General features: G+C 36.9%; 1 protein-coding gene across 1 annotated transcript in view; it reads left to right on the forward strand.

The window, feature by feature from the left end:
* Positions 1 to 23,626, forward strand: part of ACVR2A (activin A receptor type 2A) — a 77,661-nt gene that overhangs the window by 48,035 nt on the left and 6,000 nt on the right. The window contains exons 5-10 of the mRNA XM_007422635.4: positions 7,137 to 7,280; positions 11,249 to 11,392; positions 12,776 to 12,921; positions 14,352 to 14,466; positions 17,816 to 17,954; positions 22,958 to 23,088. Of these exons, the coding sequence (XP_007422697.1) occupies positions 7,137 to 7,280; positions 11,249 to 11,392; positions 12,776 to 12,921; positions 14,352 to 14,466; positions 17,816 to 17,954; positions 22,958 to 23,088 (819 nt within the window). The remainder of the gene's footprint in view (positions 1 to 7,136; positions 7,281 to 11,248; positions 11,393 to 12,775; positions 12,922 to 14,351; positions 14,467 to 17,815; positions 17,955 to 22,957; positions 23,089 to 23,626) is intronic.

Genomic DNA, 23,626 nt, shown 5'->3' on the forward strand with positions numbered 1-23,626 from the left:
GTCAGCATTCTTTGTGTTATTAATTTAAAAGAACAGCATTTCCATTTATTTTTGTTAAAGCATGTTGCAATGTGAAATTGTTAGAAACACCATTTTGGTGAAGTGCCTTTCTCATATTATGCTGTCAGATATTCCACTTCCTCATTTCCCAAATTGTGCATTAACTCTCTCTTCTGTCATCATCCCACTCTCAGGCTTGTTAAATGAATTGCTGTCTCTCCTGCACGCAGCTTCCCACAAATATATTATTGCTGTGCTGTGAATTCTTTCATCCAAAGAACTCCATATGAGCAGAATATTTTCATGATAGAACTGCTTTTCCAGTCCCATGCAGGTGGCTTTTAAAGATCATTGCTTGCCCAGCAGAAAGTTGGGTGGATGATTAGAGCACCACAGTGTAGGGAAATGGCAGAAAAAGACTTCCTGTACAAGAAAAGCCCTGCTTGCATAATATGTCATAATTTTCAATAATTTTACCATATTGGAGAATACATATGTAGTCTTCAATTTTTTTTACTGTAGAAGTAATCTGAAGGAACACTGTATTTCCTTGAAGTATTTTAGTTTTCATATTGTATGGTAATAATTTGTGATTCAAATACTATCTACGATGTGAGAAATAAATTACTCAAAAAATGAACCATAATTTTTTATTGCTATTAATTTATGACAGCACGATTTGTAATACAAATAGGGATTTAGTATTTTGTTTTCTTCTGTAAGCAAGGTTCTAGATGTTAAATAAAACTAGTAACCAAGTAGTCTCTGCTTTCTTTATTTTAGTTAAAATATAACCTTAACCCTATCCTTTCTGCTGATAAATCTGCAAGGCAACTTTAATTGTTGTAAGAATTACTTATATAGTAGTTTATATAGTTTTATTACAAATTTATTGTAAAGCTTAATTCTGCATAAATGTTTGATTTATTTGGCCTAATTTGGTTGTGATTATTATGTCCTCTTCACAAACAAGCAGTATTGGTTAATATATTATCAATATTTTAGGAAACAGTATATACAGACTTCAAAATCTGTGAATTGCATAGCAACTGGTTAGCTCCCCAGAAAATGGTAATATCACACTAATGTTTGCAAAATATGCACTGAAAAGCAGTATCTTCCAAATTAGAAGTATAACGACTACAGTGCTTAACAACTTTCTTATTACCAGATTAGATGGATTCAATACTTCTTGACCATCCTTTTGTATTTGGCATAGTTGGCACAGTTACTCAGCTTCTATTTAATTTTACACCTATATGCACACCATATTTTGATAGCCAAGTTCACACAAGTGCAGATCCTTTAATAAGTTGATTTTTGGTAATTTATGTCAGACATTCCTAACGTCAAGAAGTTGATAAGCACTGGAAATAATTTCTGTTTACTTTGAATGAGAAGTTATATGCTAGGCTGATAAGCACTTTCTTATTGCTTGTTGTACAATAGGGCTATGGAAATCCTTTGAAAGAGGAGCTTAGGAATGAGTGGGAACAAACACCCCTCTTCAAATTACTAAAGCAGGTGTACCCTTTTTTTAATATTGTGTGCTGCATTAGAAACTGTTCCTGCCCAATTTGTATGCCTGTGTGACTATTTCACTTTGCAAACTGGCATCCATATGTGAATAAAGCTCGGAAGTAGCTTCCAAAGCAACCATACAAACCTGAAAAACAATGTGGCCACAAATGATTTTTATTATCAGGACAGTTTATTATATGGGCAACATTGTTTCAGTTATTTTGCTCTTGATTCTTCTTCTTTTTCTGGATTTTTTAAGGTTTTGTCATCTTTTTGTTATTTTTATAGTCTCATTACCAATATAAACTATTAGAAAAAACATTGACTTATTTACATCCAGATGTTTGCACTAGTAAAGTGGAAGGAGACTTTCTTTCTCTCATTTTGTATATTTTTCTTCATCAGAGAATCTGTACCTTTATAAAATGGAAGATTTCTGATTTTGTACAGTTAGTGTTGATATACTGGATTAGTGACCTCCTGGTTAGACTTTTAAATATTCTCTTATTTGGGAGGAGAAGATTCAAGGGAAGAGAATATCAGGAATTGCTTTGTTCTCAGTGAGTTTTAGCCAAAGGCCATGCAGGAAGGAAGTACCAAAAGGAAAGAGATTTTGAGACTGGGATTGAGATTGCCCAAATCTAAAAAACCTTGGGAGAATGGAAGCTAATAAGGTTGACAGGGAATGTTTATCATATGAGGGATGATTTTCCCTATTGCACTACTGCACCTTAATTTCTGCTCAGTGATGCACACATGATTTGGAGGTAATTTCGTGTCTGCTTTAGTTATCTGTACATTTGTTTGCAGATTACTGAGCGCTGGATTTTAAATACAGATCTCAGCCTTGTGCAATTTATATTAAAACTATTCTTAAATACCTACTTCATTGCTTTTATTAAAATAAAAGTCCTTCTTTTCTTGATGACTACCTTGTTGGGTTGAAAGGGAAATCTGGAGCCATTTATTTAAAAGGAAGGGAAGGGAGATTTACTGTTCAGCCCCAACCAGATTCCTGGTGAATGGGGGCAAATCCCCATTCTAGAAAAGGCAGCAACATAACAACTTGCCTAAGTATGTACCTGGGAAAGAACTACACTTAGAATTCAGGTACAGGGGGTGTGAGGGTAGAGTTCAATCATAGACTGGTATGAATGTTGGTGATAGAAAGCTCTCCTCCCAATACCCACCCCAGGTTTTCTTTTTGCTTCTTTTTAGTGAATTTTGAGGAAAATGCTTTGTAAACTAATACAATTTATTAGTAATTACATGTTGCATATTCTAGTTACTTTTATAAGGTTTGTCTTTCTTCAGTTTTAAAAAGAATAAAAAAATTGAGGTGTTTCATGAGTGTTAAAATAAAAACTAATTAACTGTTAATTTATATCCTGGTATTTCCAAATGGAGGTAGCAAATCAAAGAGAGGGATGATATTTCTAGTATTAATTAACTACCAAAGAAGTATTAATGAAAAGCAAACTATGTTTAGCGAGTTTAATAATTAAATGAAGTAAGATTAGGATGAGGGTAGTTGTGCATGTGTTTTGTTTCATAGTTATACTTAAAGTTTGTAGGTTAGATGATGCAATACTGCCCTCTTGTGTAATGTAGCAACTTATATTTTATGCACACATCTTTGGGAAAGCTAGAACTTGATAGCATAAAACCAATAGCTCAATAACTAAATTACTACATTTCCCTGAGCTTTCTACAGTACTTGCACTATGCTTATGGAAGTCATTTTTTGAAAGCTTCAGTACTATTTTGAACATTTGGTTACAGATTTGTTAATGTTCAAATAAGTCAGTTACTGGTGTATCATATACATTGCTGTCTTTTATTGTCAAAAGAGGATCAGTACAGAAAATATTTTCTTTGAGACATCTTTGCTGAATCTTAACTATAACTTTTCAGTATTGCCAACTCTCACTTTTCCTAAGATGCATTTATACTTCGTATTATATGAAATAATTCCCTTTTGCCTGTGTTTTTTTTACAAGCACGCCTTTCATATAATGATAGAGGTAAGATGCACTGTTTTATTTATGGTCATGAATTTGTGGAGTTATAGATTGTAGGAGTAACATTTGGAAAAATCTTTGTATTCGTGTTCAGAAGTATCAGTTTCTTCCTTTGTTGGATTTTCTACAGTGTATCATGTCATTGTCAAAGAACAATTTGGCTATGGCCTATCATGGCAAATATTGTGATATTTCATTAGCTTGAGTGGGAAAATCTAATACTGTGCCAAGTACATGAGATACTGGACTTCATAGAATTAAATTTTGTATTGACACGAAAACTTATCTTCACAACCATCATGGGTGTCTGTTAAAATGGAGAATCTACATATGCAGGAGAAAAATGTTTTGCACTGATTCTGTTTTGGAAATTTGAATGATAACTTTTTTACATCCATTTACTTTATGTTGTTTCAAAATCAGTATTCTCCTTCTCAAAATAGAACGCATTATAAGATTCAGAGAGTTACTTCTGGCATATTTAAGGACTTGGGAATATCAGGGGATATTAAATAGCAAACCTGCATGCTATATCACAGTCTGCGTTTGAGGGCTTCCTCAAAATCAGAAGTGGTATAACAGCTGGCATGGTGGATTTCCATTTAGGAAGCACAGGTCTTGAAGACCCACTATATATGTGGAGTTTATCAGGTAGCCCTTTGAATCTTGAGCACTGTTTATTTAATACTTTATCTGTTGCTTTGTTAAATACATTTTTCTAGTATGTATTTCACATTATGTTTGGAATGGTGGGATTAAATTGACATATACAGCATTACAGGTAGTCCTTGTTTAACAACTGCATTGTTTAGCGACTGTTTGCAGTTACGACAGTGATGAAAAAGTAGTTTTGCAACCAATCCCCTCACATTTATGATCTTCGCAGGTCTGTAAAGCAAAAGAAAACTAAAGTAAAATTGTGATGTTTCACTTAGTGATCACTTCCTTAACGACTGAATTGCCAGTCCCAATTGCGGTCACTAAACGAGGACTACCTGTACAGATTTTTCACATTTAGCTAAACATATTTTCCAGAAAGCTTTGTTAAAGCTCCAAAAAGTTTTCATCATGAAACATTACCTGAAGGTAAAGAAATTGAATCTGTTTTAATGTACAAGTCTTTCCAAAATAAGAAATTATTCCGTTCCCATTTACATCCATTAATAAATGTGTGAGTCCTTCTTTTCAGGTATTAATTATTTATTCCTGTTTTATAGCTGCTGTAAATTATTAGTTTCCATGTATCATGCTAGTGAGAGTAATTACTTTCTAATTAGAAATTCACTTAATTTTTTAAAGGGAAATGTACAGTAATCCCAAGTAGTTTGTATATCCCCTTAGTGTACATAGAAAATGTTGCTGCACAAAAGAAAACCATGAATATTTATTCTGTTTCACGAAATTTTAATGTACTTCTGTATGAGAATTCCATGATTTAAAAGTTGTATTGTATACTCTTTTATGCAGAATCTTGTCCAGATAGGCAGAGGTTCCTTGTTTTTAACCATTTATAAACCCTCCCCAGAGTTGCTGGGAGTCAGGAGACATATAAATTTAATTTAAAAAGAGAAAGATAAGTAGAACTCAACAGGTTAGTTAAAATCAGATTTTAAGGTATTTTAACATCTGATGTACTTTGGGACAAAAAAAAAGACAGTAATTAAAAAAACACCGAGTACTTTTTCATCAAGTATTTTGGCAAATTTGCATTTAATCTTATTGTTTCATTGATATAGTATATTCCTCAGTATATCATTCAAAACCAAAGAAAAGTCGAGTCTTTTGCATGAAGAGTTTGTTAACATTTACATTGTGATATAGAACAGTAGAGAGAGAGTCAAGTTTAATGAGATTAATGTTAGTAAAAATATAACACAAATTTAGATTTTGTTTTAGGAGGTTTAAGAATAAGAATGAGATAAGATAATTTTGAGACAGCCAGTTTGATGTAGTGGTTAAGGCATCAGGCTAGAAACCAGGAGACTGAGTTTTATTCCCATCATAGGCACAAAGCCAGCTGGGTCACCCTAGGCCAATCACTCTGTCTCAGCCCTAGGAAGAAGGCAAGGGCAAACCACTTTCGAAAACTTGCCAAGAAAACTGCAGGGACTTGTCCAAGCAGTCGCCAAGAGTCAAAATTTACTCAAAGGGACCGATATAGTTATGTATATATATTTAAGGGAAGCTAACTTGTGAAAAAGTTAAGATATACCTTATTTAAAGCACTGTGTAAGGATGGGGGGGGGGTATGTGTTTCCCTCTGGGTATTGATTAAGGTATTGTTTACTGCTTGATTGTATGGTGATAATCTTGGTGTTAATCTCTGCTTGTCTGGGTGATGATTGCTGGTGAGGAGATGTACTGGTCTTTTGTTTCCTTTTATTGTCTCCTTTGAATAGTGTGTAGATGTTGCAACAGGCACATAGAGATAAACAACATCTACACACTATTCAAAAGAGACAATAAAAGGAAACAAAAGACCAGAACATCTCCTCACCAGCAATCATCACCCAGACAATCAGAGATTAACACCAAGATTATCACCAGACATACAATTAAGGGGTAAATAATACCCTTGGAAACACCCCCACCAACACTGGCCACTGTATATAAACAGACAGCAAACCCCACTCCATTCTAGCACTGAAGATGTAACCTAGCCAAGTAACGAAAGATTTGCAAGAAAACAACCAAGTACAGAGAACCACAAGGACTCCTCAGTTTATACCCTGACACATGTAACTTTAAGGCCAGTTCATCATTGTTCACTTCAGGTGTAGCTTAGTATGGAAATTTTTTACATCCTGTAGATGCCTTAGTATTCATAAAAGTAGATGAAGGTAGTGGGGACCAGGAAGTATAATCACACATATGTACCTCTCACTTTTCCTCGCCTGCAAGGTCCCAATGAAGACAAGATGGCTGATTCTCCATAGCATTCAAAGTGAAACAAAGGCTTCCAGATCAGAATTGCCATAATAGATGGCTTTAACCCTCTCCTGTAATGCTAATAAAGATGAGTCTTACCTAACTACTAAAAGTGATTGCCCATCTTTCAAGTGATATTTGGTCAGTAGTTGGATGAGTAAAGTAGAAATGGATCCTCAGGGATTCTGTATATGGACAGAGAACAACCACAAGGCTGCATGAAGCCCTCAAATTTCCTATACAAGAATGATAATGTTAAAATATAGAGTATTTAATACCTTTTAAATACTTCATTTAGATAAAGTATTTTTAGGGAAACATTTTTAGTAGGTGTATGCTGCAAAAAACTATTTTCTTTGACCATATGTGGAGATTAAAGATATGGGACCGATTTAAAGAAATTTAGTTCCCTTCCTATTGTGTATGTATGCATTGTTTGGAATCATATAGTTTAATTGTTGGATTTACTCATTTCATTTTTGTTGAGAAAGATTTGAAAATTGCTAAAAAATTGTGAGATTGCTGTATTAACATTTTTGTTTGTATTCTAGTAAGCTTTGTTGACAGAATGTGCTCCCTAAATATACATTGTCCCCTTCTTTGAATTGGTGAATGAGACTAATAAAAAATGGACTTTTGTTGACTATTATTTATTATTATTTTTAGGACCCTGGACCACCACCTCCATCACCATTGATGGGCCTAAAGCCGTTGCAGTTACTAGAGATCAGAGCTAGAGGAAGGTTTGGCTGTGTCTGGAAAGCTCAGTTGTTAAATGAATATGTTGCTGTGAAAATATTTCCAGTGCAGGTATATTACACGAACAACCAAGTTTTGTACTATGAAAGACAGTTTTTTATGTTTTTAAAAATACTGATAGAACAAGGAAATCAGGTGATATCTGACATCATGCCTAAAATCTCATATGATTGCTTAATAAAACATGTCAGTAGTTCTGAGACCAAGTTAAATGTGAGAGGAAATAAAAGACATCCTTAATGAATCCAGTGAGACATCTTGATGGGTGAAGAAATAATTCCATTTGTAATAACTCAGACTGTGGGATTTAAATACTAATAAAACCCCTTTTTAATCAAAATATGTTCAAATCAGATTATTTGGTTACAGTCCCAGACTGATACAGGTAGTCCTCACTTACCAACCATTCATTCAGCATCCATTCAAAGTTACAATGGTATTGAAAAAATAACTTCACAGCCCATTTATGACCTTTGCAGCCTCCCTCAGTCACGTGATCCCTCAGTCACGTGATCGCCATTACAGTCAGTACTCACAGTTAGTATGCCTTGTCCTATGCCTAACCTGTGGTTTTTTCTTTCTTCCCCCCTTGCAGAGCAGAGAGGTTAGAAAAAAGGATTGCAAGAAAGTAAGCTATTTGCTCTTGTACACATCGAAAGCAATGTGATTGTGCTGGCACTGGGAAAAGGTCAGGCAAAGGAGAGCTAGAAATTGCTTGCTTCCCCCCCCCCCCCCGCAGAGCAGAGAGATTGGAGACACAGAGTAACCTGTTTGCACCCATGGGTCCCAGCCCCAGGCTGCAGCGCAATCTCATTGCTTTCAATGTGTACAAAACAATAAGCAAGCAGTCAAGCATTCCAAAGGGTGGGGGTGTAGTTAGGAAGCAAACAAAAACCGAAGGTGTGAAACTGAGTAGTCTTGTCTCTTTCCAGTCAGAAAGCATAGTCATGTAATTTCCCACTTAGCAACTGCTTCGCTTAGCGGAGTTGCTGCTCCCAATTAGGGTCATTAAGTGAGGGCTACCTGTAAACCTATGTTCCAGAAATTTAACCTGTACCATAACAAAAGCTTTTTCTACATCCTGTGAAGACACCACTGCCAGTTCAGGTTTCTCTTACTGTGTTTCTAAAATATTAATTCACATACTAATCTTATCCAAAGCTTGTCACTCTTTTATAAAACCAGGATGAATTATTGAGGTAATATACTTTGCAACCTTCAGTGTAAAGTTGTTACGTTTTTTGCATCAACATTTAACAAAGAAATTGTGGGGGGAAAAGTAATAGCGATAGCTTGCCTACTTCAGTATTAGTGTTATATAAGCCTTATGAAAAGAGGAAATAAAAATTTTATTCACAATAGCTTGTTTATATATCTCAGTCATATAGCAGCAAAAAAAAATCTTCATGTAACATCATTCTATAGGAAAACCATATGGGCCAGTTACCTCTTTGGTCATTGATTTAATCATACTTATTTCTATGATAATGGTGCTGTCAAGTCAGCAGTTTGATTTTGTGAGATCTTTGGGAGATTTTTTTCCCCCATGCAAAATATCTTCAATTTGTTCTTCAGAAACCATTGAATCAATGCTACAAACTTTGAATATAGGAATAATATTTTTTGCTGTTGTTTCAGTCTAATGGCTGCTAATCTAACCAGGTTTTTCACTTGGTTCTCAGTAGTTCTGTTATATATAATTGAATAGGTATTTAATATCTTAAGCATACAAATGACCCAGTTCCAATTTGGCAGATGTAAAAGCTTTATAACATTTTGAAGTAAGATTTCTTACATTAGTATTTAGAAGTTCTTTGACTTTTTTCACAGGTTGGGTTGAATTTTTTTCTTCCATGAAGAAAAAAATCTGACTTTGGATATCTGCCTTAAAAGCATTCCAAATGGTCAATAAAATTGGTTGCTTTAACTGGTTAACAAAATGTAAATTGCTGGTGTGGGTCTTCCGGGCTGTGTGGCCGTGTTCTGGAAGTTTTGTTTCCTAACGTTTCGCCAGCACCTGTGACCGCCAGCACCTGTGACCGGCATCTTCAGAGTGCAGGAGCACAGACAGGAGCAGTTCTCTCTGTGCCCAGGGTGATGTGACCCTTTTGTGGGTATTTATAGAGATCTGAGGGGGGAGGAAGGGGGGGATTGGGGGGTGTGGGGGGGGGTTGGTTTACTGAGTGGCTGCTTGTTTTGGTGTCAGAGTGTGTGTGTATCTTCCTGAAGATTAGGCAGGGTTTTTTCTTCTATTGAATTGTTAACGAGGGGCTGCTGGGGGTGATTAGCAAGTTCATTGTGTGAACTGTTCACATGTCCTGGTGGTTGAGCTGAGTTCGTTGACCTTTTGCAGGCTGTATTTTTCAGGATTGGTAGCCAGGTTTTCTGTGACCGGCATCTCTGAAGATGCCGGTCACAGGTGCTGGCGAAACGTTAGGAAACAAAACTTCCAGAACACGGCCACACAGCCCGGAAGACCCACACCAGCCATTGTATGCCGGCCGTGAAAGCCTTCGACAATACACAAAATGTAAATTATTTAATACAAATTTTCCTAAAGCTAAATAATAGTGCAACAGGGGCACAACCAGGTATAATAATAGAACTAATGTTACATTTATCTACGTTGATTGACTGAGTATCAAGATATTAAAAAATAGAGAACAGGTTCAACAAGTTGAAAAAAAATATTCTGTTGTGGCAGTAGGTTCAAATATTACCAGATGTCCATTAAATTAGATTTCAGTAAATAGTCCTGGAATATTTTTCATGTGTGTCATCAAAATTTATTTGAAATAGTGCTAAAGAATCCAAAATTTGATTAAAATCACCAGTATGATTATATAGGCTATCTTTAAAGTAAAAGGATGAACCAAGCATCTGTGCAGGGATTCTGGATTCTCTCTTAGTAATTTTGTGGCAGTCAATAAAAAGCTATCTGATTGTTCAAACATATAATCACAAAATATTTTTTAAAAATCCTTCAATATCACATACTTTTGTGCCACAACCAAATTTGAAGACCTGTTAATCAAAATTTCTACCCTTCCAGCCATTTTTGATACATATATGACTAATCCATCTCCTTAATAAAAAAAATCCTCCTTGTCAGTAACAATGTGTTTGGCAATAAAATGCTTTAGATTTTAGATTACCCAGATGCCTTCTTCTGAAGATGGTAATCTCAAGTCTTTAACTTTTCACTAACTGGTTAAAAATGATATAAATACAAAACCTTCATGTATCTTTTTTTAAAAAAGAAGACTTAATAGTCCATAATAATGAAAATAAAAACTATATTCAATAAACTGAGGCTGGCTGTTTTAAAAATTCAAAAGAAAAAACTCTTATAGTAATGTAGGAATAAATACATTTTAAAACTTTCAGATAAAATCCCAAAATTTGAAAAAATAAAAACAAAACTTATAAAACAAAGGAGTCAAACTGCAGAAAGTAAATAATTATAATTCTTATTTAAACACACTGCTATTTCTGCTTATGAATGCTGTGCCATCTATACCAACAACACGAAGAACAGTCCAAAATCTGGGGAAAAATAACCAGATAAAGAAAAAAAAAGCAGCTGTTTATTTAATTCTGTCTTGCTGCCAGATGAGCTTCATTGAACTGTTAACCTCACTTCATTGTTACACTTGATTATTTGATGAAGCAAATCAGGAAAAATCCTTATCTTCATTCCAGAGTACTCCAGAGAACTAGCTTGCCAAGTATTATTATTAGTTGTTGATCTAAGGAATTTATCTAAATTGGGCTGATCTGTGCACAGATCGGAAATAGTTAGAAGCAAGAGTTTTCTGTTAATGAGAATTTTCCAAGCCAAGACTTGGATTTGTATAATCCCCATCTTACTCTTTTTATTTTTTTCAATACCTCATGTATTCAGGCAAGTTTCAGGCTTAGCATATGAGGCATGGCTTTGATTAATTGAAACAGTTTTGAACATGCAGACAAGTTGTTTAATATTTATTTTAAATATATTAATGTGATTTTTGTTCTAGGATAAAGAGTCATGGCAAAATGAATATGAAATATACAGCTTACCAGGAATGAAGCATGAAAATATACTACAGTTTATTGGTGCTGAGAAACGAGGCACTAATATTGATGTTGATTTGTGGCTAATAACAGCGTTTCATGAAAAGGTGATTGCCTTAGTTGTATCAGTTTATGTAATACAGTTTTCTTAACTGTTAGAACTTTTCACCGTGTATAAATAGAATATTTTCTAAAGGAAGCAGATTTTGAGCGTACTTTTTAAGCTTTTGAACTTTAGTACAGTAGACTCATTTTTATGGTCAATTTTCACACCAATGTTAAATTTTAGAGGGGACAGAATTCAACACAAGACAGTAATTTTAGGCCTCTTTTCAGAGTGGGGATGGGAGTGATTTGCCTACCAGAGGCCTTCCTCTTCTATGTCTGCCTGTAAAATTAAAAGAAAAAAGAAAAAATCAAGACACAGAAAAAAATTGCCCCTGTCCCTTATGACAGCACAGCACTGGGTAACTTCTTGTAGCCCCTAACTCCTCAAACACTGTCTGCCCATACCTTTGTTTAAAAGGATGCCAACTGAATTATTTCTATCACGGTAATGATAACATTACTTTGAATTCTTTTTTAATTGATACTGGAGATGTGTGAAACCTGTCCCTGTGTCTTCATTCTTCTCCTCCAAGCTCAGATCACATTTCAATGAATTTTGGATATCCCTGATTCTAGAATAGCAGGTGGAATATTCTCCCCAAAGCATGTGTTATAAATTTCTCATATCATAGTAAGTATGAAATTTAACTTAGAGTAGGTACAGGATAATTGTGTATATCACAATTGGAAATTTAACAATTATTTTGTAATCTAATTCAATTAAAATCACAATTATTATATGCAATATGTGATCATATACTTATAATATTGGAAACAAAAAAAATTATGTGGCCCCACTGGGGTGCAGTCCGACCAGAATAAAAATTAACAAATAAGAACTAAACAGAGTTAAATTTACACAGAATATATTTACTATCATAATGAAAATAATACTATACAATTGTAAAAGCTTAAACCTACATATCATCTAACTTTACTCATATGATTTATAGTGAATCAGCCCTACTAATCTACTGCATTTGCTTGCAACCACTTCCATAAGTCAGATGCCTTTATTGAATTAGTAGATTTATTTCCTTCTTAAACATATCCAAGGATATGTGGATCTGGAGTTAGTGGGAGAAGAGGATTCCTTAACTGAGGATCCAGAACCTGAACTGCATGCAAATAAGATGGAACAAGATGGAAATGGAAGGAAGCCTGCTATAGCAAGTTATAGAAATAGGGTCATATCAAGTCAGAACTATTTTGTACATGCACCCTGAGTACTCATATGGCACTGTTTTGACACTGTATGTAGTAAATCCAGAAAAGCTTGTGTTACCTGGAAAATATGTTATACAGATCTATTTAAACTTCTTGGGAGTTTTTGAAGTTTTTAAGGGGAATAAACTGCAATTTTAAAAAACTTTATTATTTAGGGTTCACTTACTGACTTCCTGAAGGCTAATGTAGTTTCATGGAATGAACTATGTCACATATCTGAAACTATGGCAAGAGGTTTGGCTTATCTCCATGAAGATATCCCTGGTCTAAAAGATGGCCATAAACCAGCTATATCCCACAGGTACATTTCTCTCTTTCTCTCAACAAATAAACAAGCAAACCTGGTCTTTAAAGAGAACATAGAATTAACAATTGTAATAGGAGGCTTAAAATTGGTTGGATTCCTCCTTGATGAGCCATTATAATGTATCCTAGTCCAGTTGATTCACAACTGCTGAAGAGCAGAGGAAGCTGGAATCTAAGGGAAAAGGGCTGTGGCTATAGTTCTGGTTGCTTTCCCAGGTACAGTGGTCATCTCATGCTCTTTCTGAGTTTTTTCCTGTCCTCCAAAGCAGTCTTTTAGGTACTTGCAAGGTAGAGAAGTTGGGAGCACTCATTTCTGCCTTGTCAAAATCAGACCTCTGCTATTAAGTTTGGACGCAACCCATTTTGTAAAAGTAAGAAAAGTAATCAGTGTTCAGAATGCAAAATTAATTTGTAATACAGTTTTCATTATAGAAGCAAAGAAGTGACACGTTACAAACCAATACTAATTTTGATGGACTGCTATTCAGATGTCATTCACACAGATACTTGTGGGATTGAAGGGTTATAACGCTTATTCTCTATTTGTTAAAGCATTTTCCCTTTCAAGTTTTTCTGGTCTCACCTCAATTTCTGCAGGTTGTGAAGCAAAATCGACAATCACATCTCTGTTTGAAATACATCTACTGTATTCCTTTGTTTTTATTCCCCCTTTACCTGGATCAAGGAAAGTGTTGTTTTAATTATACAGTGGCATGAAGTGCAGGATTTACTTATTGGTTTATAGTTATATATGGCACTTCAATAGGCCACTTGCTTTATCTGTGTGATGTACCTTGCAGTTAGGGTCCTATATCATTCATTTACCCAGCAGTGACAGTTCTTTCCTGTACATTGTGTGGCTGTAGGAAAGAAGGCACCCCTCTTTTTTGTCATTCTGTGGAGAAGAAACAAACAGATTATTTTCTCCTGAAAGTTTGGGTTTTGCAAAGAACACCAGCAACACTCTGTGATCTGCAAAAATTATCTGTTACTTCATTCATGTCAAGAAGAGAACAATGATGGTTCTGCTAGATGCAGCAGCCACCTCATACAAAAATCCAAATCACAATAGAGAAATCACTTTTATACTCATGTTTCATCCTCCACAGAGCATGGTAGAGAAGGGTATTTTGCATCATACTGGGATTTTATAAGAGGCAGCACTAGAAGTGCAACTTACCTATCAATCTTTTGCACCTTTTCCTCCATTTCCAAAGCATTCTCTATGTTCTCTATATTGCTGTGAATGGTAATATAATTGTTAATTATAAATAGTAGCTATGTCCAGTCACCAAGCCAAAATTCCTTCACATCCCCCAGCTATAATCAAAGAATAAATTATATCTGTTGGTTAAACACATCCAAATATTATTCTGATCACTTTTAAATATGACAGTTTTAAATTTTGTACTTAATTTTTTAAAGGGACATCAAGAGCAAGAATGTATTATTGAAAAGTAATCTTACAGCATGTATTGCTGATTTTGGACTTGCTTTAAAATTTGAGGCTGGGAAGTCAGCTGGTGATACCCATGGTCAGGTAAGTTTAAACTAAAATAAAATTAAAATAGTTTCTTTTTATTACCTACATTGCCATATTTTCCCTATAAAGCATTTCTTATAAAATGGCTTTTTCCCTTTTCCCATTAAAAGCATTCCTTATAAAATGGCTAGTACTTCATCTTCATGAAGGGAAGTTGTTTTTCTATAACTAATTATATGATATTTGAGTCATATAGCACCAGATCTGTACCAGCGTAGAATCTTCAGCAGCCCCTACTCTTGTAGAGACCCTAAGCATAATAACATTAAACAGCAAGATTAACATTCACTTTTCAGATGCTATACTTAAAAGACTGCACAGATCATTTCAAAAATTACAGGTACAGATAAGACATTTTTTGGTCTTTATGTAGTTCCATATTTGGAAGAGTAATAGGTTGATCACTTAGAGATGGAGAATGTGTCAACCAAAAATTGTGTGAGACATCATAGCCGTAAAATTATTAATTTGTATTCCCTCTGTAGTCTATAAAATCATGCAGGCACATGGGGAGAGATCATGCTACTGAAGGATAAGTTGAACAAAGAAAATGGTAACTAATGATTAAGCCTACAAATAACTGGAACTGATTGGTTAAAATGGTAGCACAATAATTTAACAAGTGTTGTGGTAACAGGTACCCAGCAAGTAAAAGTTAAGATTCCTAGATGAGCCTTGAGAAAGAATTAGTAAATACAGAATATTCCAGGGAGGAGAAATATTTAATAAATCTAACAAAAGAAGAAATTATGATCAGGATAATTGACATGTGATTCCTGATTAAAGATATCTGCTTTCTTGCTTGTTAGGTTATATGTGTTTATGTATGCATATGTATGCATATACAAACCCTCGATTAGGTACATACCGCACCATCCAGTTGTATCCATCCATCTGCTAGTTGAATGGTATCCAGTGGAGTGGATTTGCCCATCTTTTTTTGAACAGATCTTGGGGAGGGCTGATTATGAGATACAAGAACAAAGAGACTACAGAAGCCCCATTTTTACAGTGTACACCTACTGAAAAGTTTTGATTGATTGATTATGTGCCATTGATTCTTAGAAACCATATGGATAGAGAATATACTAAAAGCGGCTGAATATAATTAGGCAGATTTGGACATGGAGCATCTTATGGACAAACAGTTATAGAAGAACCCTGAAAATTATTTATTTTAGAGAGTGCTTTGGATCCTTCAGGCCAGAAGATCAACAAATGATTATTGGAATTATGTAGCAACTGAGGTAGATGGAGAACATACCTGATGGTGCAGAAATACACCCGGGGAACTTTTTGCTAGCACTGGGTAGGATAATGGAAGCTTTAGAGCCACTTTGGTATGATATTCCAGTAGCATTGGAATGGAATGATTTGACATAGACATCAGTTATTACCATTTGTTAGATTTATATCTCACCTTTCCTTCAGGTGATTTATATATAAAACCCTCAAATTTTTGCTTAACTATTCTGTGAAGTAGATGAGGTTGAAAGAGAGTGACAAGCCCATTCATCTTGTGAGCTTCCCCACTCCCAGTCAACATTGTGATCACTACATATACAAGTAGATGCACTCGTTCAAAATTAATTAATATATCTTGCCTGAAGACCAGTCTTGACATTGCTCTCAATCCACTTAGCAAATCTCAAAAACCTAAATTTTAAAACGACTGAAATAAAGCAAGCTAAAATCTGAGGCAATATCACTTAAGGAAGGAGTAGTAAAGAAGAAATACATTATCTCATTATTTTATTTATATTTATTTATTTATACATTCGATTTATTGTCTGCCCATCTCCCCCCAATGGGGAACTCTGGGCGGCTCACAAAGTACATATCATACAATTTTTTTATTTTTTTTTCTGCGCTCAGTCGTTACCAACTCTGCAGTGACTGCTTGGACGAGTCCTTGCAGTTTTCACGGCAATTGTTTCGGAAGTGGTTTGCCAGAGCCTCCTTCCTAGAGCAGAGCCCAGCTGGTGAGCGCAGAAGGCGGGGTTTCCGTTGCTTCACGCCCTTTTTGGGCACGCGCGGTTTTTCGCGCTTACTGGCAACTGCTCCCGACTCCTTTTTTGCAAGGCGCCGCCAGCATTTTTCCTCCCACCGGAGTGAGAGTACCCATTTATCTACTCACGTGAGTTTTCGAACTGTTGGGTTGACAGGAACTGGGGAGGAAACAGGAACTCACCCTGCTAACACGAAGGCTGGACTCAAACCGCTGAAGCGTCGACCATTTCTGGCCGGCAACTTTCAGCGTCATTAAGCCGCTGTGCCACCGCATCCCATCATACAATTACAATTATACAATTAATTACGTTATGTGACCGGCAGGGGTCGCTAGGGGGTCATCCGGGCTTTTTCCTCCTCCGTAGATCTTCCTTGCCGCTCATGCCGGCTGCATTCGGAGTTCGGCCAGCACCGGTATTTTGCTCCCCTGCGCAGCACCGCCGGTTCCTCCCATCTAAACGGGAGTACCCATTTATCTACTCGCAGATGGAATAGCTTTCGAATTCCTGGGTGAGCAAGGAGCTAGGACAAGGGACAGGCGCTCACCCTGTCCCGCGGGGCTGGGCTCGAACCGCTGGAGAGCCAATCATTCTGACTGGCAACTCCCGCGTCATTAAGCCCTTGCGCCACCGCGTGCGGTGCAATTCATTGCAATTCAGGCACTGTTCAGGAAGATGGGCTTGGTCCTGTCCCTGTGTTACTTAATGCTAGAGGTTTCAAGTTCTAATAAGCTCTCAAAGTTTCCAAAATGCTCTTCTATGCAGGTGAAGATCCCATTACTTCAAAGACCATGAGGTGCAGATTATTACACTTGGTGTTATAAACAGTTTAAATTATAGAACAGCAGAATAAGAAGAAAAAATATTACTAAGTATGAAACTGTAACATCTTAGGGTTGGTGTTTTGTATTTACTTTCTAATGTGACTCATATAGGATACTTGGCAGTGAACACTGACTTGATCACTGAAGCCTGGAAAGCACATCTCTCTGTCTTAACTGGGTTGTCCTTGCCAATAATTTTCAAGCTTTTTAGTTCCTTGGCCATTTCAAAATAATGAAAGCTATTGAAACTATTTGCTTCAAGAGATTTTAATACTTTTTTTTAATAGGTAATGTTCCAAAGGCTATTGACTTCCTTAAGAAATATTGTTCAGTGTGGTTTTGGTTTTGATGGTAAGCTATTCCAAAATAAATTGTAGGCTCCAAATTCTAAGTACGAAGTGATTTTGGCTGTAATTGTTGTTACTTATTATTTTTCTAGAATACCTGGTATGTAATTTGTTTAAACTTTGAATTTTCATGTTTGTAAGCCTAGTGGTTAATCTTGTTTTCAAGGTTGGTACCCGAAGATACATGGCTCCTGAAGTGTTAGAAGGTGCTATAAACTTCCAGCGGGATGCGTTTTTGAGAATAGACATGTATGCCATGGGATTAGTTCTGTGGGAATTAGCATCACGATGTACAGCATCAGATGGTAAGCAAATTTCAATTGACAGTGACAGTTTAAAGATGGTAACAGCCACTATGTAGGACAGACAGGCAGAAGACTAGCAGAGTGCATCCATGAACACCAACTAACAATCAGAAGACACAATGAAAACTCACAACACACGGATGGACTCAACCACAGTTTCAACTGGGAAACTGTTAGCATCTCAGACCAAGCCAAATCCATAAACACTAGGGAATTCCTGGAAGCTTGCCATTCATACAAATCAGCCATCAATAGATACGTAGAGATAAACTACATTTACACACCATTCAAAAGAGACAATAATAAAAGCTAAGAAGAAACAAAAAGAGCAGAACACATCCTCTCCAGCAGCCTACATCCAGATAAGCAGAGATTAACACCAGACAAACAATCAAGCAGAAAATAATATCCTAATCAAGGAACCACCAAGGAGAAAAACCACACCCCCTCCAAAACTAGCAGGGCAAGCTACTGTATATAAACAGGGAGCAAACCCCACACTCACACGCACTTATGCTGTTACCTAGTTGGGTAATGAAACATCTGCAAACAACCAACCAAGCTCAGACAGCACCAAGGAATCCACAGATTGCTAATTTACAGTGGGGCAAAAAAGTATTTAGTCAGCCACCAATTGTGCAAGTTCTCCTACTTAAAAAGATGAGAGAGGCCTGTAATTTTCATCATAGGTATACCTCAACTATGAGAGACAAAATGGGGGAAAAAATCCAGAAAATCACATTGTCTGATTTTTAAAGAATTTATTTGCAAATCATGGTGGAAAATAAGTATTTGGTCAATATCAAAAGTTCATCTCAAGACTTTGTTATATATCCTTTGTTGACAATGACAGGGGTCAAACGTTTTCTGTAAGTCTTCACAAGGTTTTCACACACTGTTGCTGGTATTTTGGCCCATTCCTCCATGCAGATCTCCTCTAGAGCAGTGATGTTTTGGGGCTGTCGCTGGGCAACACGGACTTTCAACTCCCTCCAAAGGTTTTCCATGGAGTTGAGATCTGGAGACTGGCTAGGCCACTCCAGGACCTTGAAATGCTTCTTACGAAGCCACTCCTTCGTTGCCCGGGCGGTGTGTTTGGGATCATTGTCATGCTGAAAGACCCAGCCATGTTTCATCTTCAGTGCCCTTGCTGATGGAAGGAGGTGTTCACTCAAAATCTCACAATACATGGCCCCATTCATGCTTTCCTTTACACGGATCAGTCGTCCTGGTCCCTTTGCAGAAAAACAGCCCCAAAGCATGATGTTTCCACCCCTATGCTTCACAGTAGGTATGGTGTTCTTTGGATGCAACTTAGCATTCTCTCTCCTCCAAACACAACGAGTTGAGTTTAGACCAAAACGTTCTACTTTGGTTTCATCTGACCATATGACATTCTCCCAATCCTCTTCTGGATCATCCAAATGCTCTCTAGCAAACTTCAGACTGGCCCGGACATGTACTGGCTTAAGCAGGGGGACACATCTGGCACTGCAGGATTTGAGTCCCTGGCGGCGTAGTGTGTTACTGATGGTAGCCTTTGTTACTTTGGTCCCAGCTCTCTGCAGGTCATTCACTAGGTCCCCCATGTGGTTCTGGGATTTTTGCTCACCGTTCTTGTGATCATTTTGACCCCACGGGGTGAGATCTTGCATGGAGCCCCAGATCAAGGGAAATTATCAGTGGTCTTGTATGTCTTCCATTTTCTATTTATTGCTCCCACAGTTGATTTCTTCACACCAAGCTGCTTGCCTATTGCAGATTCAGTCTTCCCAGCCTGGTGCAGGTCTACAATTTTGTTTCTGGTGTCCTTCGACAGCTAGTCTTGGCCATAGTGGAGTGTGACTGTTTGAGGTTATGGACAGGTGTCTTTTATACTGATAACAAGGTCAAACAGGTGCCATTACTACAGGTAACGAGTGGAGGACAGAGGAGCCTCTTAAAGAAGTAGTTACAGGTCTGTGAGAGCCAGACATCTTGCTTGTTTGTAGGTGACCAAATACTTATTTTCCACCATGATTTGCAAATAAATTCTTTAAAAATCAGACAATGTGATTTTCTGGATTTTTTTTCTCATTTTGTCTCTCATAGTTGAGGTATACCTATGATGAAAATTACAGGCCTCTCTCATCTTTTTAAGTGGGAGAACTTGCACAATTGGTGGCTGACTAAATACTTTTTTGCCCCACTGTATTTCTATTGATTTTCATTATCTCTAAGGTGACACAAAAGAGTTAGGACTCTTGTCCTTCTGCCATGGGCAACTGCCACTGCTACAGAAGCAAAATTCCCCCCTCAAATTTACATAAATTATATCACTATTCCCCACAGAATCGTGTAAGACTGTTAGGCATTTACAAAGCAGGCTGCTTGTAACTGTTCATCTAGCTGGTGAGGTGCTCTCTGGGAACAAGCTTTAAAGACAGCAGACTCCAGAGTTATTGTAGCTCCTTTGCCTCAGCTTCTAAGCATATCCCATAAATTGTTGGGCAGCTCAGTTGTCTCTTTGAAAGGCCAGTCAATCATATTCATTTCTATAGGAACCTCACTGCACTGCTGCATTGTTTTTGGCTCTGAGAAGAAATCACCTATTAAGGGTTGAAAGCCATCTAAAATGCCTGCTCCATTCAGTTCTGACCAGGTCGAAAGAAAGAAAGAAAGAAAGAAAGAAGGATGGACGGGTAAGGTAGGGTAGGGTAAATTAGAATAGGAGCAGAGCCTTGTCACTTCCAAGTTTATGGCTCCAGCAGCCTTAAATTCAACTGCAAGATAGCATTCTCTGAATCCTCTGCTGAATGGGCACTCCAGTTTATACAGTCCAGCCCTTGCTGGTTCCTGTTCAGTCTTGGAAGTCTGCCTGCCTGCCTGCCTGCCTGCCTGCCTGCCATCCATCCATCCATCCATCCATCCATCCATCCATCCATCCATCCATCCATGAATGGCTTATTAGATTTTTAAGTCTTGAAATCTTTCTCAGAAAGAGGTTTGGGATAGATGACCATTAAGATCTGCTTCCCCAGATTGCCATCTTCTCGATGGGGATGTTTAGAGTTGAGTGCTTTGTGCATCCCTAGTCAATCACATCATGTCCACTGTTTTCAAGGGGTGGTCTCCCCAGTTTCTGTTGATTATGTGCTGTCCCTCTCTAGAATAATCCACTGGCCTCTACAAGACAAAGCTATTCATGATTCTATTCCCAAACTCCCTAGAACAGCATGAGATACAGTGAGGCAAAACATTTCACATATTAGTGAATTATTAGTGAACACTTCATGTTCTTCTTGGATTCTCTCCCTTAACATCCTTTTTACCTCCCTGTAACAGGCAGCTGTTGCAAACATTACCTTCTTGCTCCCAGATCTCATCTCTCACCTCTAGGCATTTCCAAGAGACAAATCTTGCACTAGCCTGGCAGGCCCTCTTGCTCAGAGATCACTGCCTCTCATGAACAATTGCATCTCACTCCAAGCAGAATACAGTTTGCTCTTTTTGTACCAAATGATTATGCTGCTGATGCCTCTGTTTATTTGATTTCTTCCATATTGACACCTATGCACAAGTTGGGAATTAAGCATTCAGCTGTTCTTTGTAAGGCTTTTGTTTCTTGCAGTGTACAGATTGGTATGATGGTTCATTCTCTTGAATCTGAGCATGGTATTCAACTATCTTCTCAGATAGTTAAGGGTGCAGTATGCTAATTAGTTCAGTGTACTGCTGCTTTGCTAGCCCTCCTTACAATGTAGCCTTCACTGATGGATGCAGCCTTACTCCAGAACATTCCTTTACCAGAACTATGCTGGGAGGTTATATGGGCTCAGCCTTCCATGTTCATTCATCTTTTAGACTGTAATTTATACCCAGAGGAATGTAACCTTTGGAAGAAGAGTTGTATCTTTGGTCACTTGCAGTGTATCAGAGTGTCCTTCAGGTAAAAAACGTGCTAGTCACCCATGTGTGAATCACAGAAAACATGATTCCTTACCTTACCTGTAATTGCAGCTATTCAAGTAGTCATCTGAATTCACACAACCAGCCCCTTCACCTTGCTTACTCTCAGGTGACCTCATTATCCTGTTAGATCTGCTGTGGCAGTCTTAGGAACTGAAACAGTTCAGGAGCCAGATCTACTCACACAGTACATGTGGGACAAGTCTCTGGCCAAACATTTATCTAAGCTGTGGAAGGTTCTAAAGGAGACTCTGGGCAGGCACATACTCATTTGTGAATTCACAGATGGCTACTTGAAGAACTGTAATTACAGTTGAGTTAATTCTTCTAATATTATGAATAACTCACGATGCTGAATATTTATGGTTGTTTTGTCAGACTTTGTCATAGTTACCAAAAGCAGTCATTGTTGATATGTACCTTGTGTACAGATCTGTTATTGAGCAACCATTGAAGAAGATGCTTTATGTAATAATATTTAGCCTTAAAGAAAGATCATTATGAAGTCATAACTTACATAATGATATCAGAGTGTTATATCAAAATATATAGACTTGATACTACAGAATATGTACAAAGAAAAACTAGACTATCCAGTTTTACTAGTACAGAATACAGCAAACATCATATGCCCAATCATAGCAAACAAATTCATGCAGAATATTCATTGAATATGTGTAATCCCCTATTAACATTGAAGGTGTTAATAGGGATTAATCAACTCTATACTATTGAAGTAGATTCAATATTTTAGTCTGCTACTCCTTTTCTACTTGATTTTGAGTAAATAAACAAATGCCTTTATGACAAAAGGCAAAGTTGATACAGAGAGGAGATTGTGTAGAGTCTTGGAAACCACAGTTTAGAATCCTAGACCTGACTTACATAAGGAGAAATAAACTAGATGTGCCCCATTATCTGACCCTTGTTCAATATAATCTATTTGGACAGTCATAAACCAGTTACCAGCTTTCATTCTAGTCTCTTAACCTGAGCAGCATTAAACTAGAAGTTAATAGAATTTATGTAACATATTATTATTTCCTACAATGCAGGACCTGTGGATGAGTATATGTTGCCTTTTGAGGAAGAAGTGGGTCAACATCCTTCTCTTGAAGATATGCAGGAAGTTGTAGTACATAAAAAGAAGAGGCCTGTTCTGAGAGAGTGTTGGCAGAAACATGCTGTAAGTAACAAATAATGCAGGTAGTACTGAAACTTTTCTTTAGAAGGTAAAACTTTTTTTAACCTATAAAAATACATTTAAAGTCCAATGGAGAAATTGAAATTTAAGATCATGCTGTTTAAAAATATTTTTATGTTTTAAAAATATTAATATAATCCAGCAAAACTATCTGCACTTCAATCTTACATGGGCAGGAAGAATCTGAATTGGAGAAAACTGCTTGTTTCTATGATACGCCAAACTCTACAAGAAGTGTGAAAAGTGGCCTTTTAAGTATACCACCACCACCTTGTTTTGCCTCTTCCCATTGACTGCAATAGCTTTGCTACCAGTGAGAGGCGCGTTGGCAGTATGGGAAGTAATTCAATTCTGTGGATCCAAGACTACTTCCATTCTGATCCCAAAATATACCCTTTTTGCATTCTTTGGAATAAGACATTGAAGAAGCAAAGCTATGGAATTTTCTAGAATGGAGATTCTGTTAGCTCAAAGTAACCTTTTGAATTGTGGGAAGGTCCTCCCTTCAATGGACAGTGAA

The sequence above is a fragment of the Python bivittatus genome, unplaced genomic scaffold (genome assembly GCF_059951505.1).
Source record: "Python bivittatus isolate LINGU-HERP-01145 unplaced genomic scaffold, Pbiv_v1 ctg000480_np1212, whole genome shotgun sequence".
Taxonomy (NCBI): Eukaryota; Metazoa; Chordata; class Lepidosauria; order Squamata; family Pythonidae; genus Python; species Python bivittatus.